This window comes from Myotis myotis, unplaced genomic scaffold (assembly GCF_014108235.1).
Source record: "Myotis myotis isolate mMyoMyo1 unplaced genomic scaffold, mMyoMyo1.p scaffold_m19_p_10, whole genome shotgun sequence".
In the NCBI taxonomy this organism is placed as follows: Eukaryota; Metazoa; Chordata; class Mammalia; order Chiroptera; family Vespertilionidae; genus Myotis; species Myotis myotis.
The window spans coordinates 5,769,823-5,790,607 of NW_023416314.1; the positions used below are offsets into that span (position 1 = coordinate 5,769,823).

At 43.1% G+C, this 20,785-nt stretch overlaps 1 protein-coding gene across 10 annotated transcripts in view; it reads right to left on the reverse strand.

The window, feature by feature from the left end:
- Positions 1 to 20,785, reverse strand: part of ALG9 (ALG9 alpha-1,2-mannosyltransferase) — a 108,253-nt gene that overhangs the window by 55,785 nt on the left and 31,683 nt on the right. For 8 of the 10 annotated variants that reach the window (XR_004970299.1, XM_036324323.1, XM_036324325.1 and 5 more), the window contains exons 9-13: positions 10,761 to 10,883; positions 4,231 to 4,385; positions 2,815 to 2,944; positions 2,207 to 2,354; positions 973 to 1,102 (exon numbers count right to left, since the gene is read on the reverse strand). Coding sequence is in view for 8 of the 10 variants with exons in the window: in XM_036324323.1 (XP_036180216.1) it covers positions 973 to 1,102; positions 2,207 to 2,354; positions 2,815 to 2,944; positions 4,231 to 4,385; positions 10,761 to 10,883 (686 nt within the window). In the remaining 2 variants the exon portion in view is untranslated. The remainder of the gene's footprint in view (positions 1 to 972; positions 1,103 to 2,206; positions 2,355 to 2,814; positions 2,945 to 4,230; positions 4,386 to 10,760; positions 10,884 to 20,785) is intronic. The other 2 variants (XR_004970300.1, XM_036324324.1) reach the window with 1 other exon arrangement.

Below are 20,785 nucleotides of genomic sequence, written 5' to 3' on the forward strand. Positions count from 1 at the left end.
CCCAGGGCTACCTGATGTTGTTACAGGAATCGGAGGCTTAAATTAGAAGGAAACTCCAATACAAGCCACTTAGGGGCGTACATATCTTACCTTCTCAGGGGGCCAAACCAAGTTTGTGCATTATGATGTTCACTTTCATAGCTTATAGCTAACGCTCACACAATAAGAATCTCACTCATAAGCCCTGAGGGTCTCCTTGGAAGTCTAACCAGCCCCAGCCCAGGAGACAAAGGCCAGATGTGGCTGCCAGTGGCTTCGGAAGGGAACCGGGACCTGGTGTTCCACATTTCAAGTATACGACATAAGAAACCTAAACAAAATGTATTTGACATTTAAATTGTTCAATGTTGCCCAAAAATGTGCTTTCTAATAATTCTATAAAATAATATTTTACTGACTCTGGGAACCAGGAGTACTATCTTTATTGCTCTCACCTTTTCTGCAATCAAGGATTTTACTGGTACCAAATGGTGTCATCTTTCAAAGACACTGAAATAAAACCCACATAGAATCTCAGAGCGAGTGAAGACGAGTGGGTAGAAGAATGCAGTCCTGAGAGACATTGCTCCATGGATGGGCTGTGAAAATAGCCCTCACTGACTGTCCATTTGCTAAAACCAGGATATACTACTTGTTAGGTCAAAGGGCTACTGATAACTTGAAAGTTCCCCACCAAGTATTTTAATGGACCAAGGAATGAAAAGAGTTTCAGAATCTGTTTTAAAATGATAAGTCAAATTCAACATAAAAATTTCCAGCCCAGCTCAGAAAATATATTGAGTTATATGTCTTACATAGAAAATAAAGGTGGTAATTTGAAAAATAAAAGTGATACTGTTCATTTTTTCTCAACAAAGTTGTTATAGCCCTCACCTCAAAGAAAACACTTTCTAAGAAATTCCCATTTTATCAACGTTCTAACATGTTTGCCAACAGCCTTTCAAAGTAGTAAAAAGAGAATGTTCCCCTTACATATCTGGATGGCTCCTCTAGGTTCTGGTCGTTCATGTCAGTAGGAACAAGCCGGGTGGCCAGTGGTCCCTCCGCAAAAGGTTTTGGTAACTGACCCCTGAACTCTGATGGAATGAACTGAAGTTGCCAACTGTCAGAAACACAAATAAGGATAATAAGAAAAACACAGAGGGCCCATATTGCTAATGTTCTTGAAATAAACAAGCCCCCCCCCTCCAAATCATGTAAAAATATTTCATTTCACTTGGAAAAAAAGATATTTCTACTGAAACCTCAACCCTGGAGCATAGAGGCAGAGGTCACAATTCAGTCCAAACTCGTTGAGAAATGTTAAACTAGAGGTCTCTCAATCCATTTCACCAGCTCTCAGCAATGACTGTGTAACCAAATGTTCATACCATCAAACAACCAGAGAAGCACCAGTTAATTGCCAATTACCCCCTATCCAGATCACAGCAAATTCATCGGGTATATAGAGGAAAGAGTGAAATGTAAAAACTCACTATGGGAGAAGGACTTGTTCCTAAGTATTCTTCAAAAATATCTTTAGTTATGAAACTATTTTATAACTAAAGGTAAAGTCAACACTTAAAAAATAAGTATTGATTTAATTATTAATGGCTGATAATAGGATCTTTACCAAGCACAAGATAACACCAGTCCCCAAATGGAGGAAAATGACTCTTAACCTGACTTCCCTTTTCCCCAAATAGGACTCTTCTCCATCAAAATTAAGCAAATACAAGGAATCCCAGAACCTAATGCTATCACAATAGACAGCTTAAAGGAAAGTGGCACAGCTGTCTTGACCACAGCTCCCCCTAGTGTCCATACACCGGTGGAACCTTCTAGTGTTGTTACATGACATTTCTTCTCTAAAAACACTCTTCTTGCTAAAGTTTCTAGACCACTTTTAGAAGTGAATTCATATCAGATCCCTATAGAAATTTAAATATGAATCCTTAGGAAGAGCCACTGGCAGGAGCCCAGGGCCCAAAGTGGTTTTAGAATTCCCCAGAGCTCTGTGGTTAAGGGCAGGGTGCACAACCAAACACAGCATTCGGACCCCTGAACAGAGGCAATGGGTGCACAGTGCAGGTCCCACAGCTCTCTGAGATGGTAATAGAAAATCTTTTTGTGAAAAATACCCCCAAAAAAGAAAAATTAAAAAGACATTGACATAGATTTGCTATTTTACTCTTTGATTTAAAACTCGGATTAAAGAACAACTTACTTATCGGGCAGAAGGAAGCTGCTAGGAAACCGATACCACTCTTTTCCTACACAGACGTTAACAGGTCGGCCTTCTGGGACAGTGTGGATGGTTGGGTCTGTAGCAATTCGGTAAAATTCTGGATACAAATCAAGGGGCCCATGATACCCTGGAAGGAAAAAAATTGAAAGTCTTGTGAAAGCCAAAGATGAGTAAGTAACATGAGGTTCCGATATTTACTTATGATGCATGTTGATGTCCCATTTTAATCTATGTGAAATTAAAGATTATAAGAAAACATATAAATCAGGAATTGAGCCCCAAATCTAATCCTAAGTTTAAAACTTCCTTAATTCATCCTTTAAAAAGAAAAGGTATCCTTTGAAGGGGAAAAAGTCACTAAGAATAGAGAAAAAGAACTACAGGTAATCACACTAAAAGGAATTCTCAATTTTCTCTTCAATCCTAAAATAAAGAGACACACCCCAGTCTTAATATTTAAGTCCACAGGCCACCCTATAGAAAAGTCCTCCCAGCTCAAGCTGCGTTGCACTAACAATCACACATTAAGCAAAACCCAAGATGAATTGCCTCATGAGTATGGATTAAGACATTCTCAGTACACCTACCTCTGAACAGGGCCACAGAGCGAGAAAAGGATAAGAGTCCAAACAGGAAGAGTGTTCCTAACGCCAGCCAATTTGAGGTCACAGTGTAATGCTCTAGGCGGTACCGCTGAAACACGAAGTGGTAGCATTTCTAGAAGGAAAGAAAACTATTAAAAAAAGATATACCTTGCAGAGTATACACAATTAGAAGACATCATAGCAAAACAAAGATGGAAAAAGCAGCAAAAGAGGTTCTATCAAGGGTCTCAGAACTTGCAAACATTTAGTGAGGTACCCACTCCAAATTCTAAGATAAAGACTATCTTAGGGTCAGCCTGGCCAGAGGGTTTCTCAAGAATGAAATTTCAGCCCTAAACAGTCTGGCTCAGTGGATAGAGCATCAGCCTGCGGACTCAAGGGTCCCAGGTTTGATTCCGGTCAAGGGCATGTACCTTGGTTGCAGACACATCCCCAGTAGGGAGTGTGCAGGAGGCAGCTGATTGATGTTTCTCTCTCATTGATGTTTCTAACTCTCTATCCCTCTCCCTTCCTCTCTGTAAAAAATAAAATATATTTTTTTAAAAAGAATGAAATCTCAGTAGCTTCATAGGAAAATCATTTGGATATTTCTTTAATTCTTTAAATGCTAATAATTTATTTTTTAAAAATATGAAATGTCCAGACTGGGCAAATCTACAGAGATACAAAATAGATGAATGGTAGCTAGGGCTGGGGAGATAAGAGAAAGGGGGGTGACAACAGTTAAAGAGTACAGTTTCTGAGGTGATGAAAATGTCCTAAAACTGACTGTGTGGATGGTTACACATATTTGTGGGTATACTAAAAACCACTGAATTGTATGCTTTAAATGGGTAAACTGTATGGTTTGTGATTATATCTCCATAAATCTGTTAAAGAGAAAACCTCTTACCCTAATTATTCTTTCCTGTCACTTGCAAATGGTAGCAGAGGTCAAAAAAGAGTCTGGAAGCTTCTGAGGCCATAAATACAGAGATATTCAAGATTAATTCTAACAGGGAATTGATCTAAACTGGGTTTAACTGCCTGATATTATTTCAAACAGCTGAACAGGTTTTATCCTGATCTCACTGTTGAAGAGCAGACATTCTATTAGCTCTGCTGGGGTACCACCATTCTATGGGAGGCCCATTCAATGATTTAAAAATACTTGGATTCTTATTGGCAACAGAGACAAATAACTCACAAATCAACACTGCAAATATGTAATCAGCAAAAAAAGAGTACAATCAACAGCTAAGCGAGCACTACATAAAGCCTTAATAACATGATCTGTATCAGGCTTAATGTACGGTTAAATACCTTCAGTGGAAGCATTTTGTAATTTGCCTGTAAACTTTAGGAATAATTTAAAAAGTGAAGCAGAATGAAGCAGATATCTATTTCCCTGAAACTCACCTGAAGTGCAGAAAGGGCCACAGCACCACAGAGACATATAAGTGGATATACAGGGAAAAGAAATCGCTCTTCTTTGTGAGGCTGGGTGAAGAAAATTATAAACCAAATATACATTGGAGCCAAGGTAAGCCAATATGGGTGGCCTAAATTCTGAACTGTAAAACACAGAAAAATATCCACCTTTCACCATATTAGAAAACAACATATTGAGTTTCAATGTTCTCTTGATCTCAAACATGAAAATATGCCCTAGGGCACCCCATAAAATATTTCATTTCTTGTGTTCACACTTTCTCCGGTGCAATAAAGGAGTTGAGTAAAAAGAGGTATATACTCTTTAGCTCTCCCAAGAGATCCAACATGGAAAGGGAGGCACAATACTGGATCTGGCTAGAATAAATGAAAGTCAGGCGAATGGGCAATAGAGCTTCATTTGTACATTGAATGAAGAAAAAAAAGCCTTCTCTCTCTAATGAGTCCTGCCATTAAGAGTAAAGGTTCCTGAGATTAACCAAAAACATAACATAAACTCATTTTTTGGGTTTTAATTGCTATGTTATTTTTAATATGTTACTCTTCTTACTTATACACCAGTGGTCTGTTCAAATAGCTACATATTAAAGGAAAGAAAAAGAGCAGGATTCTTTTTTTTTTTAATAATTTTTATTTCTTTAAGTATTACAAAGAGTATTACACATGTCTCCTCCCCCCCCACCTTGACATTCCCCCGGTCCCTACCCCCTAGTGTCTTGTGTCCATTGGTTATTCTTATATGCATGCATATAAGTCCTTCGGTTGATCTCTTAATCCCCCCCAAAACCCTCCCCAGGCTTCCCACTGTAGTTTGACAGTCTGTTCAATGTTGCTCTGCCTCTGCATCTACCCCTGTTCATCAGTCTATACTGGTCCCCATTATCTGTCACAAGCTCACTGGAGCAGTCCCAACCTCACCTGGGCCGTCTCAGCCTCTCCGGGGCTATTGCAACCTCACTGGGGCTGTCCCTACCTCACCGGGGCCGTTTCAATCTCACTGGGGCCGTCCCGCCCTCACCGGGGCCGTTTTAACCTCACCAGGGCCATCCTGACCTCACCGGGACCGTTTCAACCTCACCAGGGCCGTCCCGACCTCACTGGGGCCGATTCAACCTCACCGGGGCTGTTCTGACCTCACCGGGGCCGTTTCAACCTCACCAGGGCCGTCCCGACCTCACTGGGGCCGTCCCAACCTTACCGGGGCCGTTTCAACCTCACCGGGGCCGTCCCGACCTCACCGGGGCCGTCCTGACCTCACCGGGACCGTTTCAACCTCACCGGGGCTGTCCCGACCTCACCGGGGCCGTTTCAACCTCACCGGGGCCGTTTCAACCTCAGTGGGGCCGTCCCAACCTCACCGGGGCCATCCCTACCTCACCGGGGCCATTTCAACCTCACCAGGGCCGTCCCTACCTCACCGGGGCCGTTTCAACCTCACCGGGGCCGTCCTGACCTCACCGGGGCCGTCCCGACCACACCGGGGCCGTTTCAACCTCACCGGGGCCGTTTCAACCTCACCGGGGCCATCCCGACCTCACTGGAGCCGACACGACCTCACCGGGGCCGTCTCGACCTCACCGGGGCCATTCCGACCTCACCCGGGCCGTTTCGGCCTCACCGGGGCCGTCACAACCTCACTGGGGCCGTCACAACCTCACTGGGGTCATCCCGACCTCACCGGGGCCGTCCCGACCTCCCTGGTGCCACCCTGACCTCACCGGGGCAGTCTCGACCTCACTAGGGCCGTCTTGATCTTTCTGGGGGCATCCCGACCTCACCGGGGCCGTCCCGGCCTCACTGGGGCCGTTTCAGCCTCACCGGGGCGTCCTGACCTCACTAGGGCCGTCCCGATCTCACCGGGGCCGTCCCAACCTCACCGGGGAAACAAGAAGTTTGGCCCCCTGTCCCCTGCCAGGCGGCTCCCCACCAGACAAAATCTCCAGGCGTTCCTAGTGGCTGAACATCCAGCACGCCTGTTCGGACTTCACCCTCCACCAAGTGCAAAGACTGCCCATCTGCCGTCCCCCAGCGTCCCACGCGAGACTGGAACCGGTGGGTGGAGCAGGATTCTTAAACACATCACTGTTTTTGTCAAACCACAAATGACAAAGAGTTTGTTTCTAAGCAAATATAAAAACACTCTTAAAGGGAGTTTACTGATCAAGTTTTCTTTACTCTTCTGCAAATATCCATCTACTCTGAATCCCAAAATTGGAACCAAAATGTACTTAAAGCATATGAAAGAATTAAAGGAATTTAATGAACACTAAGACCAGGCACATGCTGGAAAGGTGCTGTGGTTAGGTACATGAACACTTAGTGATAAGACTGAAGGCATCCCCTACTGTGCTTCTGTTAGTGATAATGAGCAGTACATAGATCACTAGCAAATAGTAGATAGAGAGCGCCCCCTAGTGTCCATTTTGTCTGTAATGAGCAAGTTCAGATGAAATCATTGTCCTTAAGATCCAACTTAAAAATAAAAATTTTAGCCGAAACCGGTTTGGCTCAGTGGATAGAGCGTCGGCCTGCGGACTGAAGGGTCCCGGGTTCGATTCCAGTCAAGGGCATGTATCTTGGTTGCGGGCACATCCCCAGTGGGGGGTGTGCAGGAGGCAGCTGATCGATGTTTCTCTCTCATCGATGTTTCTGGCTCTCTATCTCTCTCCCTTCCTCTCTGTAAAAAATCAATAAAATGTATATAAAAAAAATTATAAAAAAAAAAAATAAAAATTTTAAAATTTGATTTTTTAAGATGAATTTTTAAAATCCACCTTAGGATGCCTAATTTAGCACTCCTAATTTATTTGTATTTTTGAAGAAACTCCTCAGTGATAAAAATTTTTAAACTGCAACAAGCTTATCTTTAAACTTTCAACTCTAAGATTTTATCATGAGATTTCAGGTTACAATTTAGAATTTATCCCTTCCCAGGAAATAGTTTAGGTTGAAATTTTCTTAATTGAAAGAAAATAAGTACAAGTAAACAATCTTTTTCTATTCTGTATCTCAAACGTGAACAAATACATTTTTAAATATGACCTAAAATTTTGAAATGTCCCCCATATAATATGCAAAATCATAATCACAGTTGTACTGCATGATGGAATATATGGATCATTTATTTCCTACTTCTTTATATTCTCCTGTTTTTTCTTTGTAAAAAGTACTGTTCCTATTATAAAATAGACAAAAAAAGTATAACTAAAAACAGAAAGCTAAATCCAAAGGCAACAAAATCTCAGACAGATGCCAAAGCAATTTCTTCACTGCTACAGCTCCTAGGGCACTTGAAACTAAAGAGAAAATGAACAAATGGGACTACATCAAAATAAAAAGCTTCTGCACAGCAAAAGAAACCATCAACAAAACAACAAGAAAGCCCACTGCGTGGGAGAACATATTTGCCAATGTTATCACCGATAAGGGTTTAATCTCCAAAATTTATAGGGAACTCATACAACTTAACAAAAGGAAGATAAACAATCCAATCAAAAAATGGGCAAAGGACCTAAATAGACACCTTTCAAAAGAGGACATTCAGAAAGCCAAGAGACATATGAAAACATGCTCAAAGTCACATCATCTGAGAGATGCAAATCAAAACAACCATGAGGTACCATCTCACACCTGTCAGAATGGCTATCATCAACAAATCAACAAATGACAAATGCTGGAGAGGATGTGGAGAAAAAGGAACACTTGTGCACTGCTGGTGGGAATGCAGACTGGTGCAGCCACTATGGAAGACAGTATGGAGTTTCCTCAAAAAACTAAAAATGGAACTCCCATTTGACCCTGTGATCCCACTTCTAGGAATATATCCCAAGAAACCAGAAACACCAATCAGAAAGGATATATGCACCCCTATGTTCATAGCAGCACAATTCACCATAGCTAAGATCTGGAAACAGTCTAAGTGCCCATCAGTAGATGAATGGATTAGAAAACTGTGGTACATCTACATGATGGAATACTATGCTGCTATAAAAAAGAAGGAACTCTTACCATTTGCAACGGCATGGATGGAACTGGAGAGCATTATGCTAAGTGAAATAAGCCAGTCAAATGAAGGAAAAATACCACATGATCTCACTCATTCATGGATAATAAAGACCATTATAAACTTATGAACAATAATAGATACAGAGGCAGAGCTGCCTCAAACAGATTGTCAAACTGCAGCGGGAAGGCCGGGGAGGGTTGGGGGGCAGGAGGGAGGGGGGTAAGAGATCAACCGAAGGACCTGTATGCATGCATATAAGCATAACCAATGGACATAAGACACTGGGGGTTAGGGGAGGCCAGGGGATTGTCAAGGGCGGGGGAAAAAAAAAAGGACACATATGTAATACCCTTTGTAATACTTTAAGCAATAAAACAATAAATAAATAAAAAAGATTAAAAAAACAAACAAAAAAACCGGAAAGCACTTTTTTTCTTACTAGGTGGATATGTGTGTTATTATACACTTTTAAACCAAAATTGGATTCATACTGTAGAAAACAGCTTACTATACTGTTTTTATATTTACACTAGAGGCCCGGTACACGAAATTCGTGCACTCAGGGGGGTCCTTCAGCCCGGCCTGTGCCTCCTCGCAGTCCAGGAGCCCTCGGGGGATGTCCAACTGATGGCTTAGGCCTGCTCCCAGCCAGCAGTCGGACATCCTTAGCGCTGCAGCGGAGGCAGGAGATGCTCCCACCACTGCCACTGCGCTTGCCAGCCCAGCTTCTGTCACATTGACCACCAAGGGGCAGCTTCTGTGTTGAGCGTCTGACCCTTGGTGGTCAGTGTACGTCATAGCGACCAGTCGTTCTGCCATTTGGTCTATTTGCATATTAGCCTTTATTATATAGGATTACAAGCATTTCCAAATTTTCCACAAGCATAAATTATTTTTTGTGATTAACAGATGAGTGGATTAAAAAACTGTGGTACATCTACACAATGGAATATTACACTGCGGTAAAAAAGAAGGAACTGTTGCCTTTTGCAACAGCATGGATGGAACTGGAGAACATTATGCTAAGTGAAATAAGCCATACAGAGAAAGATAAATACCTCATGATTTCACTCATTTGTGGAATATAGAGAACAACATAGACTGATGAACAGGGACAGATCCAAAGACAGAGAAACAGCGATCAGACTATTAATCCCCAGAGGGAAAGTAGGGGAGAGAGGGGGCAAGGGGAAGAGATCAACCAAAGGACTTGTATGCATGCATATAAGCCAAACCAATGGACATGGACAACAGGGGGATGAGAGCATGAGTGAGGGGATGGGGGGAGGATGGGGGTTTAATAGGGGGATGAGGACACATTTGTAATACCTTAACTAATAAAGAATTTTAAAAAATAAAAAAATAAAAAACCACATATGTGGAAACACTACAATATGAATGACCTAATTTCCTTAGAAATCTTCAGGAAAAAAAGAGGTAAGAGTGGGGGACCTTTTAAAAAGCTTAAGAAACATAATACTAAATTCAGTATATGACTTGTATTTAGATCCTCCTTTAAACAAACTAACTGTAAAAAGCTATTTTTCAGATAATGAAGAAAATCTGAATATCAAGTTGATTTTAGATGATATTAAGCAATTTCTTACTTTTGTTATGGCATTATGGTTATGTTAAAACAAAAGTCCTCACACAAAACAAAAGTGACTCTGAAGGCTGCTTTCCTATTCTATTCCTATAGTACAGTAAACTCTTCCTAAACCATTAATAGTAGAAAAGCAGAATAAGGCGTGGAGTGGAAGGATCAATCACATGGCAACCAAATCAGACTGAAAAGTCTGAAATAAAACTCTTTCCAAATCACATTTTAATTTCTACTCAATTCTGTCTTCCATAAGAGAAACTATAGCACTAGATATCGTAAGCATGACTTGAGAAAACAATGGCTGTGAAGTAGAGCAAGCAAAACAAATGACAACCTAAACTTTTCACAATAAGGCAAAGGGAAGCAAAACAGAACAAAAGAGCAGAGTCCAAAGCTTCTCTCACTTCAGTATCTAATTCGGGGGACTCCCTATATGGCTTAGTTTTCAGATTTTGGTTGGAAATGATTTCCCAAAGAATGTTTGCCTCTAGCACTGATTATCTTAAACAATCTACTGTGTTAACACTTCTTTAAAAAACAGGAGACTTAACCAAACAGGTTTATCTTCTGAGATTTTATATGCTTTTTTGCCTCCCAGGGTGGTTCTGTAAATTATACTGACTGCCTCACTTTAAGGGATATAAAGCTCCTCCTTGCCAGCTTAATTTTCAATTATTCACCACATCTTCACAGGAGTCTAAGTAATCCAAACATACAGATAGAAATTCAATAAATCAACCATTTCCAAAGGGAGAAAATAGAGAATAAATAAGCAGATTCTTTTTCATTTCTTTTTTTAAAATCTTCATTGTTGATTTTTCATTTCTTGGTATACACTGTTACTTGCTCTTCCCTCCCAAAACACCTATCATCCCTTGTGCCACTCACCATGAAATCTCTGCAGTAGGTATTCCATAAGAGAAGTCAGTGGTAAGACCAGGAGAGCCAAAGCAAAGACTACATTAAAATTCAGAAATCCATTAATTAAATAGAAATGCCACGGTTCTGTACCTGAGGGAGACAAAGACATAAGAAATCATTAGTTGATGCCTTTGACACCTATTACAGTGTTGGCTCATAACAACCTCCATTTGAGTAATGCTGGTGATCCAATGCCGTGAGTTAAAGAGTTTCCACAGCCCACTCTCTCCATGCTCACAAGAACAGAAGATGGGAAGACAATGGGATTGGTCACGACTTAGACAAAAATCAAGTTTCAGAATATTAAGCTGTATTTTCTGTACGGATAAGTATATCTAATTCAAATAGCCATTCCCAATTGGGACTAATACTTTTTCAGAACAACCAAATAATTTAAATAGGTTAGTGGTGATATTCTGATGTACAATAAGAAATCTGTATTTGGTCTTCATCCCCCTACCAGGCACAGAACTCCTAAGCCCTTGGAATTTCCTAAGTGATGAGAGTGATAAAGTGTTTTGTTATGTTAATTAGGAGACTTTAGGAAAGCCCCTAGATAACCAGAGGTTCAGGACTGGCTGCCTGGGGAACCAATCTTGTGATTAGGCAGTGATGGCGAACCTTTTGAGCTCAGCGTGTCAGCATTTTGAAAATACCTAACGTAACTCTGGTGCAGTGTCACATATAGAAATTTTTTGATATTTTCAACCATAGTAAAACAAAGGTTTATATTTTTGATATTTATTTTATATATTTAAATGCCATTTAACAAAGAAAAATCAACCAAAAGAATCAGTTCGTGTGTCACCTCTGACACGCGTGTCATAGGTTCACCATCACTGGATTAGGGGGGCAGAAATTTCAGTCCTACCCCCTGAACTCTGACCTCAGGGGAGGAGAAAAGGGCTGACAATAAAGTTCAATCACCAATGGCCAATGATTTAACGAATCAAGCCTCTTAAATGAAGCCTCCATAAAAATCCAAAAGGTTGGCAAGCACATGGTGTGGGGACAGCATAGGGGCTCCGAGCCCCTTCCCACATACATCTATGCATCTCTTGGATTTGGCTATTCATTTGTATTCTTTATAATAAACTGGTAAGCCCAAGTACATGTTTCTCAGAGTTCTGTGAGCTGCTCTAGCCAATTCATTGAACCTAAGGAGGGGGCTGTTGGACCTTCCAATGGTCAGAGTACAGGTGACAACCTGGACTTCCCATGGCATCTGAAGGGGTGGGGAGGGGAAGGCTTGCAGAATTGAGCTATTGGGGCCTTTCCCATTTCCTTCTCACCTGCTCATCCCATTTACATTCTAGTATCTTTTCCCTTGATATGCTCAGCCACGATTTTATACTCATGTACTAGTATACAGGGGACCTTGTGTTTGGTAAATAGCAAAACCTATTTTCCTTAGAAAAACAACATGCAGAGACCCAGAAGTTCTGAAGAAGTTTTGAAGATTAAGAATGAAACAAAATGACTAAAAACACAAGCCTTAACTCACATTAACTTTGATTCTTTAACTCAAAATCCTTAAACCCAAATGATGAGAAACAGTCTCCTCTGCACATTTGGGAGCATTCCATCTGCTCTTCCCCTCTGTGTGATTACTTCAATCAGGCAGGCAATGACACCACGGGTTCTAATCACTGTGGCACCGCCTTGCACCACAGCCATTTCCTGCAATCAGCATTGCTTAAAAGGGTAATCAGAAGGCAGAGAACAGTCAGAAAAACCTGACACTTTTGCAGCTTACACAGCAAAATAAGATAGAAACCAAACCCATAACACTAGAAACACTAAGGGGAGGAACAAGAGGGACGTGGTGTACCCTAAGGAAGAGGCAAGTTCAATTATGTGTTACCTTTTGGAAAAGCTCAGTTCTTCCTAACGAAATGCAATGACTGAGACTATTCAGGAACAGAGGTCCTGACCCAGGCCAAATTCATTGGAGACATTTATATCTTGTGTTCTTTTTTTTAAAATTGACTTTAGAGAGGAAGGGAGAGGGAGAGAGAGATAGAAACATCAATGATGAGAGAGAATCACTGATTGGCTGCCTCCTGCACGCCCCTCACTGGGGATTGAGCCTGCAACCTGGGTATGTGCCCTTGACCAGAATCGAACCTGGCTGACGCTCAATCCACTGAACAAAACCAGGCAAGATATATACCTTGTATTCTTTACAAATAATCTTTTGGGTGACAGAAAACAAATAGAAGCTCTTATTTTCAAAACAGAAATATATGTTTTCTCTGGATTTACTAGTTAACAACACATTTCCTAAATGGAGTTTGTTAGGTCCCCGAGAAGTAAGTTTTTACAGAGTCCTCTCCTGACTGCCAGTTGGAGGTAGTGCTATGAAGCTTGACTGGCCTTTTCCTTAACAAATTATAGAAATCTGAGCCTGAGAAGAAAAATCAGAGTGACCAGAGAGAAAGGGAGTCATCTATTAAAGATGCTAAGCTTTAATAGAAAACAACCCCTTTCCCTTTGATTCTTGCAAATATCTATTCTTGCAAATAGATATTGTTTCTTCAGGAAATTATTTTAGTTTCTGATAGGTCTGATCAAATAATTGAATCAATACCTCTGGGAAACTGACCTTTAGCCACTTCACAACCAAAATTCCCTTTCGCTTAGACCACATTCTACTTGCTAAGACTATTGTCTTTCCCCTCCAGACTTCCCCAGGATCCAACCTGCCCAGAGAGTTCCCCAAAAAAGCCCGCCTAGAGTCCTTTAAAACCTCCAACTCCCCATACCTGGGTGCTGGCGCCATTTGGGGGCTCAGCCCATTTGGTTCCCAGATGACCTAATAAAGTTATAATTCTTTACCACTTTTGGCCTCATGGATATCTCCTTCGGCGACCCTTACATTTGGTGCCAAAACCCAGGAGGGTTCACAGGGAAAGGGAGCCATTGCCCTGGCTTCAGTTACCCTAGGTTTGCTGCTCAGAGAGCAGTAGCCACAACAGCTCGTCCTGGGTTTACCTCTGAATCCTACTTGGGTGGCTCAATTACTGGCCTCGATTGGGCATCCCTCCCTTTCAGGCCCTCCCGAACCAGCCAAGGAGGATGCCAGATCAGAAACCTCTCCTTCTCCATTGCTGAACCTCCAGCCCACATCGGCCAATCTTCTCTAGGTGAGTGACGTTCCACAACTTCTCTCATCTGGAGTCTTCTGTCCACTCACTCTCATTGACTTCTCGAAAGTCCTCTTGTCTCAAAGGTCCTAGCGCTAGGCCAGAAGAGCCCTCAGCTGTTGGGTCCTTCTGGACTGGGGACACCCAGTCTAGAGGGTCACCCTCGCTTCTCATGGTGATTTGTTTAGCAGTAAGGACATCCGCCCCAAACAGCCACCTTTGGATTTGTGGTCTGTCACTCACCCTTCCCCTCATGTGGAGCACACTATTCTTATCATGGTGAACACTTCCTCCCCAAACCCTAAAACGGCCCCTCTTGCCTGTGTCCTTACAAATCTCAACCACCTTAGACTCAGGGGTAGATCAGGCCCAAGCACCTCATTTTCTTTTGTAACACTGTTGGGCCACAATATAAACTAGACAATGAGTCTCTGAAAACAGCACTTTCAATTTAACACATTGTGAGACTTAGATAATTGTTGTCCTGAGACGGAAAGTGGTTGGAGATTCCCTATAATCCGGGCTTTTTCACCCGTCTGTCCCGTCCCTTTCTCTGTCAGTCCTGCTCTACCTACCAGGTCCTTCTCCTTCATGCAAAACAACATACCCTGAACACTTCTGATGCTGAATCTACTTTTGACCCAGCGACCACTTCTCCCACCAACCCTGAGAGCCCAAATCCCGACAACTCGAGTTCCAATACAGCCTTTTCCCCACCCAATACTCGCTCTCGGGCCACCCAAAGACTGCCTTCCTCTACAGCCACTTCTGTCCCCATGCCCATTCTACCCCTGAGGGAGGGAGCAGGAACTGAGGGCACAGTCCAGGTACACCTCCCATTGTCTGTGTCTGACCTTTCCCAGGTTGAAAAAAGACAAGGGTCTTTTTCCACTGACCCAACAACTTTTACCAAGGGATTGGAGTACCTGACCCAGCCGTATGACCTGACCTGGCACAACATGTATGCCACCCTGTCCTCCTCTCCATCCCCAGAGGAGAAGGAACAGGTCTGGCTAGCAGCTCAGAACCAGGCCGAGGCCCTCCCTAGACAGGACACAGCGGCCAACCTGGTTAGCATTAACACGATCTGCCAAATTGACCCAAGAAGGGAATATCAGGTTCATTCCGCAGGGCGCCAGTTCCGTAGCCATATAATCCCGTCTCATTGCCAGACTCAAAAAGGCTGCCCATAAGGCAGTCAACTATGATAAACTCAATAAAATCACTCAAATTCCAGACAAAAACCCAGCTCTCTTCCCCTCCCCCCTCACGGAGGCCTTACAGAAGTTTACCACCCTAGATCCCACCTCCCCAGAGGGAACCCTTCTTTTGAAAACCCTTTTTATATCCCAATCAGCCCTGACATACGCCACAAACTTCAAAAAATAGACACAGGTCCATAAACACTTCATAAAGTCCTCATTAACCGGGCCTTTAAGGTCTTTAATAGTAGAGACTAGGAGACCCAAATCCAAAAACAAAGGCGAGATCAGACCAAAGCTGGTACCCAGATGGAGGCCTTTCAGCTCCTAGCATCGCTCTCATGAACCCCAAATGAAGTGCTGGTCCTCCAACCAAGAGTAAGTCAGGAGCTAAGCCTCCTCCGGGCCCATGCTTCAAATGCAAAAAAGGACACTGGGCCAAGTCCTGCTCAAACCGGAAACCCCCACCTGGTCCTGCCCGAGGTGGGAAGGGAAGGCCACTGGAAATCAAACTGTAGCCTGGCCCCTCCAGGTTGGACCTCAGCCAGTCCAGGTCCGGTTTGGAGCTCCCAGACCTCCTGGGACTGGCCACTGAAGACTGAAGCTGCCCAGGTCCTGACAAGGCCCCACAGACTTACACCACCAGGACAGAGCCTCGGGTAATGATTGTGGTGGCAGGTAAGCCGATCTCCTTTTCAAGTGACACTGGGGCCACTTATTCTGCCCTCCCTAAATTCACTGGGACCCTTGTCCCCTCCTCAGTCTCTATTATGGGGTTGACGGACTAGTCTCACAGCCATTAGCCACCTCACCTCTACCCTGCATCTTACTAGATACCCCCTTTATCCTCTTTTCTCATTCTACCTCAGTGCCCGACCAGGACTACCTTGCATCCCCTCATAAAGCCCCGTTGTCCCGAACCACAATCACCTACCTCAGTTTTACTCTCAACCCACAAAGTACAGCCATTGCCTCAGACCATAACGCCTTACCTCCTCCATGACTGTCCCCTCCTCTAGACAAGAAATACTCTCCTTTCTCAGGCTCACTGGTACTTTTGCCTCTGGGTTCCTAATTAGTCTTCTTGCAAAGCCGCTCTATGATGCAGCAAAGGGACCCCTCACTGAGCCTTTAGATCCCAAGGCCAGCATTCTCACCCTTTAATTCTCAGAAAACTGCTCTCACCTTAGCGCCTTCTCACTTCCTCCTACCCAAAGAACAACTTTCTTTACTGCAAAACTGCAAATACTGACTTAACAGTCCCGCTGTATCAGAAGCAGAACTCATTATTACCCAAACCTTAGCATGTTATCTCTAGGGGAAAATGTGGCAGTTTTAAATCCAAGCGGCTGGAGGTCTGGAAGCTGCAGTCCTAGAACAGGCTATGGGGCCTGCTCCCTCCTCCTCCCATCTTTTCTCCTGCCTCAAATGCCTATACATAATTTTCCAAAGTCCTTGGTAACTTAAAGCCTTCGGAGCATTGCTGGGTTAAATGATAAACATCTAAATACTTTAAAATAACATAAAATACTGAAACATGATTGCTTACTAGGGGAGAAAGCTAAAGCAACCCCGCCTGGGCTCTCTCATGTTGCTTAAGTCCTTAGATTGGAGCCTAGACTTTGTTTCCACCACTCATTCATAGGCCCTGACACTATCACTGAAAGTCTGAACAGATCTTCCTGCTTGGTATTTAGGAACTTCTCTTCCCTTTTCTAGCCTTGTTAGAAGTCACTGAAAGCAAAGGAAAAATTTATAATTTAAATAGTATGTATGGTCTTCATGTATTTTGTCTGTATGTTACATGTGTTTTCTGCCTAAATAAAATTCTAGAAATTTTAGTATCCTCTAGGAAGGAACTTGCAAAGATTCAGAGCCAAGTTCAAACAGGAAATTCTCAGGAGTAACAGGTATCTTGTCAGTGACAGTAGACAAGCCTAGAGTAACAGTTCCCTATGGAAGGCAGTGGCATTTCAGATGTTTGTAATCAACACATTGGAGTGTTTCATTCTAGCTTTTGTCTCAATAATACTAAAATTTATTACACGGTTTGTCTCTACTTGTAGTCATGAAATACCATGCCCAAACACAATCACAGCCTCCTCTGTGCCCAGGCCTCATCTTCCCTCTGACAGAAAGCAAGGATTTGGGGCTCAAAAGAAAAACATCTTCCCCTTTCCGCAGGAAGCAGCTATAGAAGAGATCCTATACCCCTTTTTCTCTGAAAGAATTCAGTGCCAAAAATCCTTGAGGGGGGGAAATGTTAGACAGACCCCCGAATGTTAGACATCCCCCCACCCCAAGCAAGGATGACTGGCCAGGTAAAGAAACTCCCCCCAGGCAGAAAGTTCCGGATGCCTAGCAAGAGTAAAAGTGGAAAAAGAAGAACCTAGCCCTCAGGCTAACCTATCCTCCCCTAGCATATCACTAGCCAGGCAGTTTAGACACCTTGACCTGTTCCTCTCTAAAGATAGCATCTAGGCCACAGTTGTATTTCAGCTCCAGGCCCAGAAAAGCAGCAAAACCAGACAAGTGATGCCATGGCTGCCTCGGGGCCAGCTTTTACCTCCCAAATCACTCAATAGGTTTCCTCAGCCTTGGATATCACATACAAATTGCATCCAACATCTTAATCAAACACTGAATGTAATTAATGATTTGGCACGTGCTAGGGATTTTTCTCTACCTCCCTTCTTAGCAGGAGACAGAGTTCTATCAAAACAGGGATGATCAACTGGATGGGAACCTGTACTCTAGTCTATCTCACTTCAATGTAGATGTAGCCCCCAATAATCAGTTTTTACCTATCCCCGTAAACCATCATATCCAACACAAAAGGGCAGTCCAGATAATCCCTCTCCTCATAACCCTTGATATCTCAATAGGTGTCGGGACTGGCATAGGAGGCTTAACCACTGCTCTATAATATTTTGAAATCCTGTCTCAGGTTCTACAAGAAAACCCAGATGACATGGCCAAAAGTTTAGTTCAATTTCAGCATCAGAGAGATTCACTAGCAGCTGTCACCCTCCAAAATCAGAGAGGACTAGACCTCCTAACAGCAGAGAAAGGAGTCTATGCCTCTTTCTGGAGGAAGAATGCTGTTTTTATGTCAACCAGTCTGGCCTAGGCAGGGATGCCACCCAAAAATTAATGGAAAGGACCACAAAGATTAGAGAACATCAATCAAATTCATGGGGCTACTGGCTAAAAAATATAAAATGGTATACCAGCTTACTTCCTTCATAGGATCATTAACATTCCTATTCCTCATCCTCGGTTTTGGCCCATGTATTCTGCGTCATTATCCATCTTCCCTTCAGGATGGCTTTTGAGTCTTCACCAACCAGTCTCTTGGGGAAATCACGCTGCTGCAACCCCTCCTCCAACCAGGAGGATTTATGCAGCGTTCCAGCCGACTGCAATCAAAGCCCACCCCCTATGATCTCGATGTCCCCTCTCAGATGGAAGAAATGACCTCCATCCCTGTTCCATAAAACAGAGAGGCTGAATGTTAGGTCTGATCCAATAATCAAATATCTCCTCCCCTGGGAACTGACCTTTAGACCACTTCACAGCTGACATTCCCTTTCACTCAGACCACATTCCACTTGCTAACAAGGGGAGTCAGCATGACATGCAGGCAGGCAGGCAGGCAGGGTCCAGTGGGAAGCAAGGCAGGTGGAGCATCGGCAGGGCAAACACGGTAGTGTGAGCAGCCTCACCACAGAAACAACCATACAGAAATAACAGGGTGTTTTTGGACTCAGAGTGGGAAGTATATGAAACTGGGGAGGGTCTGCAACAATAAGGTGAACTGACACATAGGAACAGGGAAATTTCAGGTCTATTGCTGGGTAAGAACATTTGAGGGAATCAATCAGTTGGTGACAGGGGTAGATATGGGACAGGCTTATAGCAAATATGTACTCCTAGACCACCAGGCTTCAGCAGCAACCCATTATTGGACGCCCCCTCCCCATGTGGGGAGTCTGAATCTGTTTGTAATACATTTTCCACACTTTTGCTTAAATCTTAGGGTCCACAGTGCTCATTCTTTGTCATCCCGAGACACGACCCTGAGGAGAAAACCTTGGCTCACCATTCCAATTATCACTAAGACCATTAACTTTCCCCTCCCGACTTGCTCAGGATCCAGACCTGCCCAGAGAATTCCCCGCCAAAAAAGCCCACCTAGAGTCCTTTAAAATCTGACTCCCCTTCCCTGAGTGCTGGCGCCATTTGGAGGCTCAGCCCACCTGGTTTCCAGATGATCTAAAAAATGTATAATTCTTTATCACTTTCGATGTCATGTGCTCCTCCTTCTGTGACCCTAACAGTTTCCAGCAAATATTTGTCTCTACCACAACTTACTCTTCCCTCCTGTAGGGCTGACTATGTTTTTACCTAGGTATACTGAACTCTGAGATGCACAGTTAAAAGTATTAAGTTGCTAAATTCTGTTTTTTTAAAAATTCTTTATTAGTTAAGGTATTACAAATGTGTCCTTATCCCCCCCTAAATTCTATTTTTATGTGTTCACTGCTCATGGACCCAAGTTCACAGCTAGCCTGTGAATATTTCATAATAGATTGTTACTTCCCTGAAAGATAGGGCAAAAACTGGGGGATAAGCCAAGAGTGGGAAAGGTTCAAGTGACAACAGTATTAAAAACAAGGGTAAAAGGGGACAAAAACAGTGATTTCTGATAGCCAGTGTCCTCCACTACTTGATGAGACATCTGCCTTAAAAGAGAAAAGGGTAAAAACTTTTATCTCCAGGGAGATATTCAATGCTGCTGCTCAGAAAGTATCAAAGCTGAACTATGCAGAAAAACTGCATCAGAATGACAAGCTAAGCACTCAACTAGTGCAAAAGGCAAAGTGAAAGAAAGCTGAAAGCAGGGTCTCTGCAGGGAGTGACTCACCAACCTCCCTCTTTATAAAAGTCAATTCCTTCCATTCAAATGAGCTAAAGAGAGTTTGAGAGAGGCTGGAAGAAGGGATGTTTAGTGTTCCATAGTTTGAATGAGGAGGAACCGCTTTGTAGGCCCATAATTTTATAGAACTGTAGAAAATTTGCCCACCCATTGTGGCTCAGTGGTTGAGCATCAATCTATGAACCAGGAGGTCACAGTTCAATTCCCCGTCAGGGCACATGCTTGTGTTGTGGGCTTGATCCCCAGCTTGGGGTTTGCAGGAGGCAACTGATCGATGATTCTCTCTCATTATGATGTTTCTATCTCTCTCCCCCTTCCTCTCTGAAATTAATAAAAATATATTTTAAAAAAAGAAAATTATAGTAAATCATCCTTATTAAATGTCAAATTTGCAACACCAAGAGGGAAAAGCCACCAGTGTTCAACAAAAAAGAGTGAAGGCTCAGAAAGAGTTCCGGCTGGCAGTCAACGCCAAGCTGGTCTCAAACGACTCCCCTGGGCTTCATCCTCTGCTACCGCAAGAGTGGAAAACTGGGGGCGTTTCTTGTACCTGTCCTCCCCCGCCTTCCCTAGGCCTGTGTACCCGTCGGAGAGTACCACTCTTCACTCACCACAGAAAACGCTTACCAACCTCAACATCTGAGAACTCGAAATGTTACAAGTTATAAGAGACAAATTCAGTGCCAAGACCACGTCCTTTTTTGC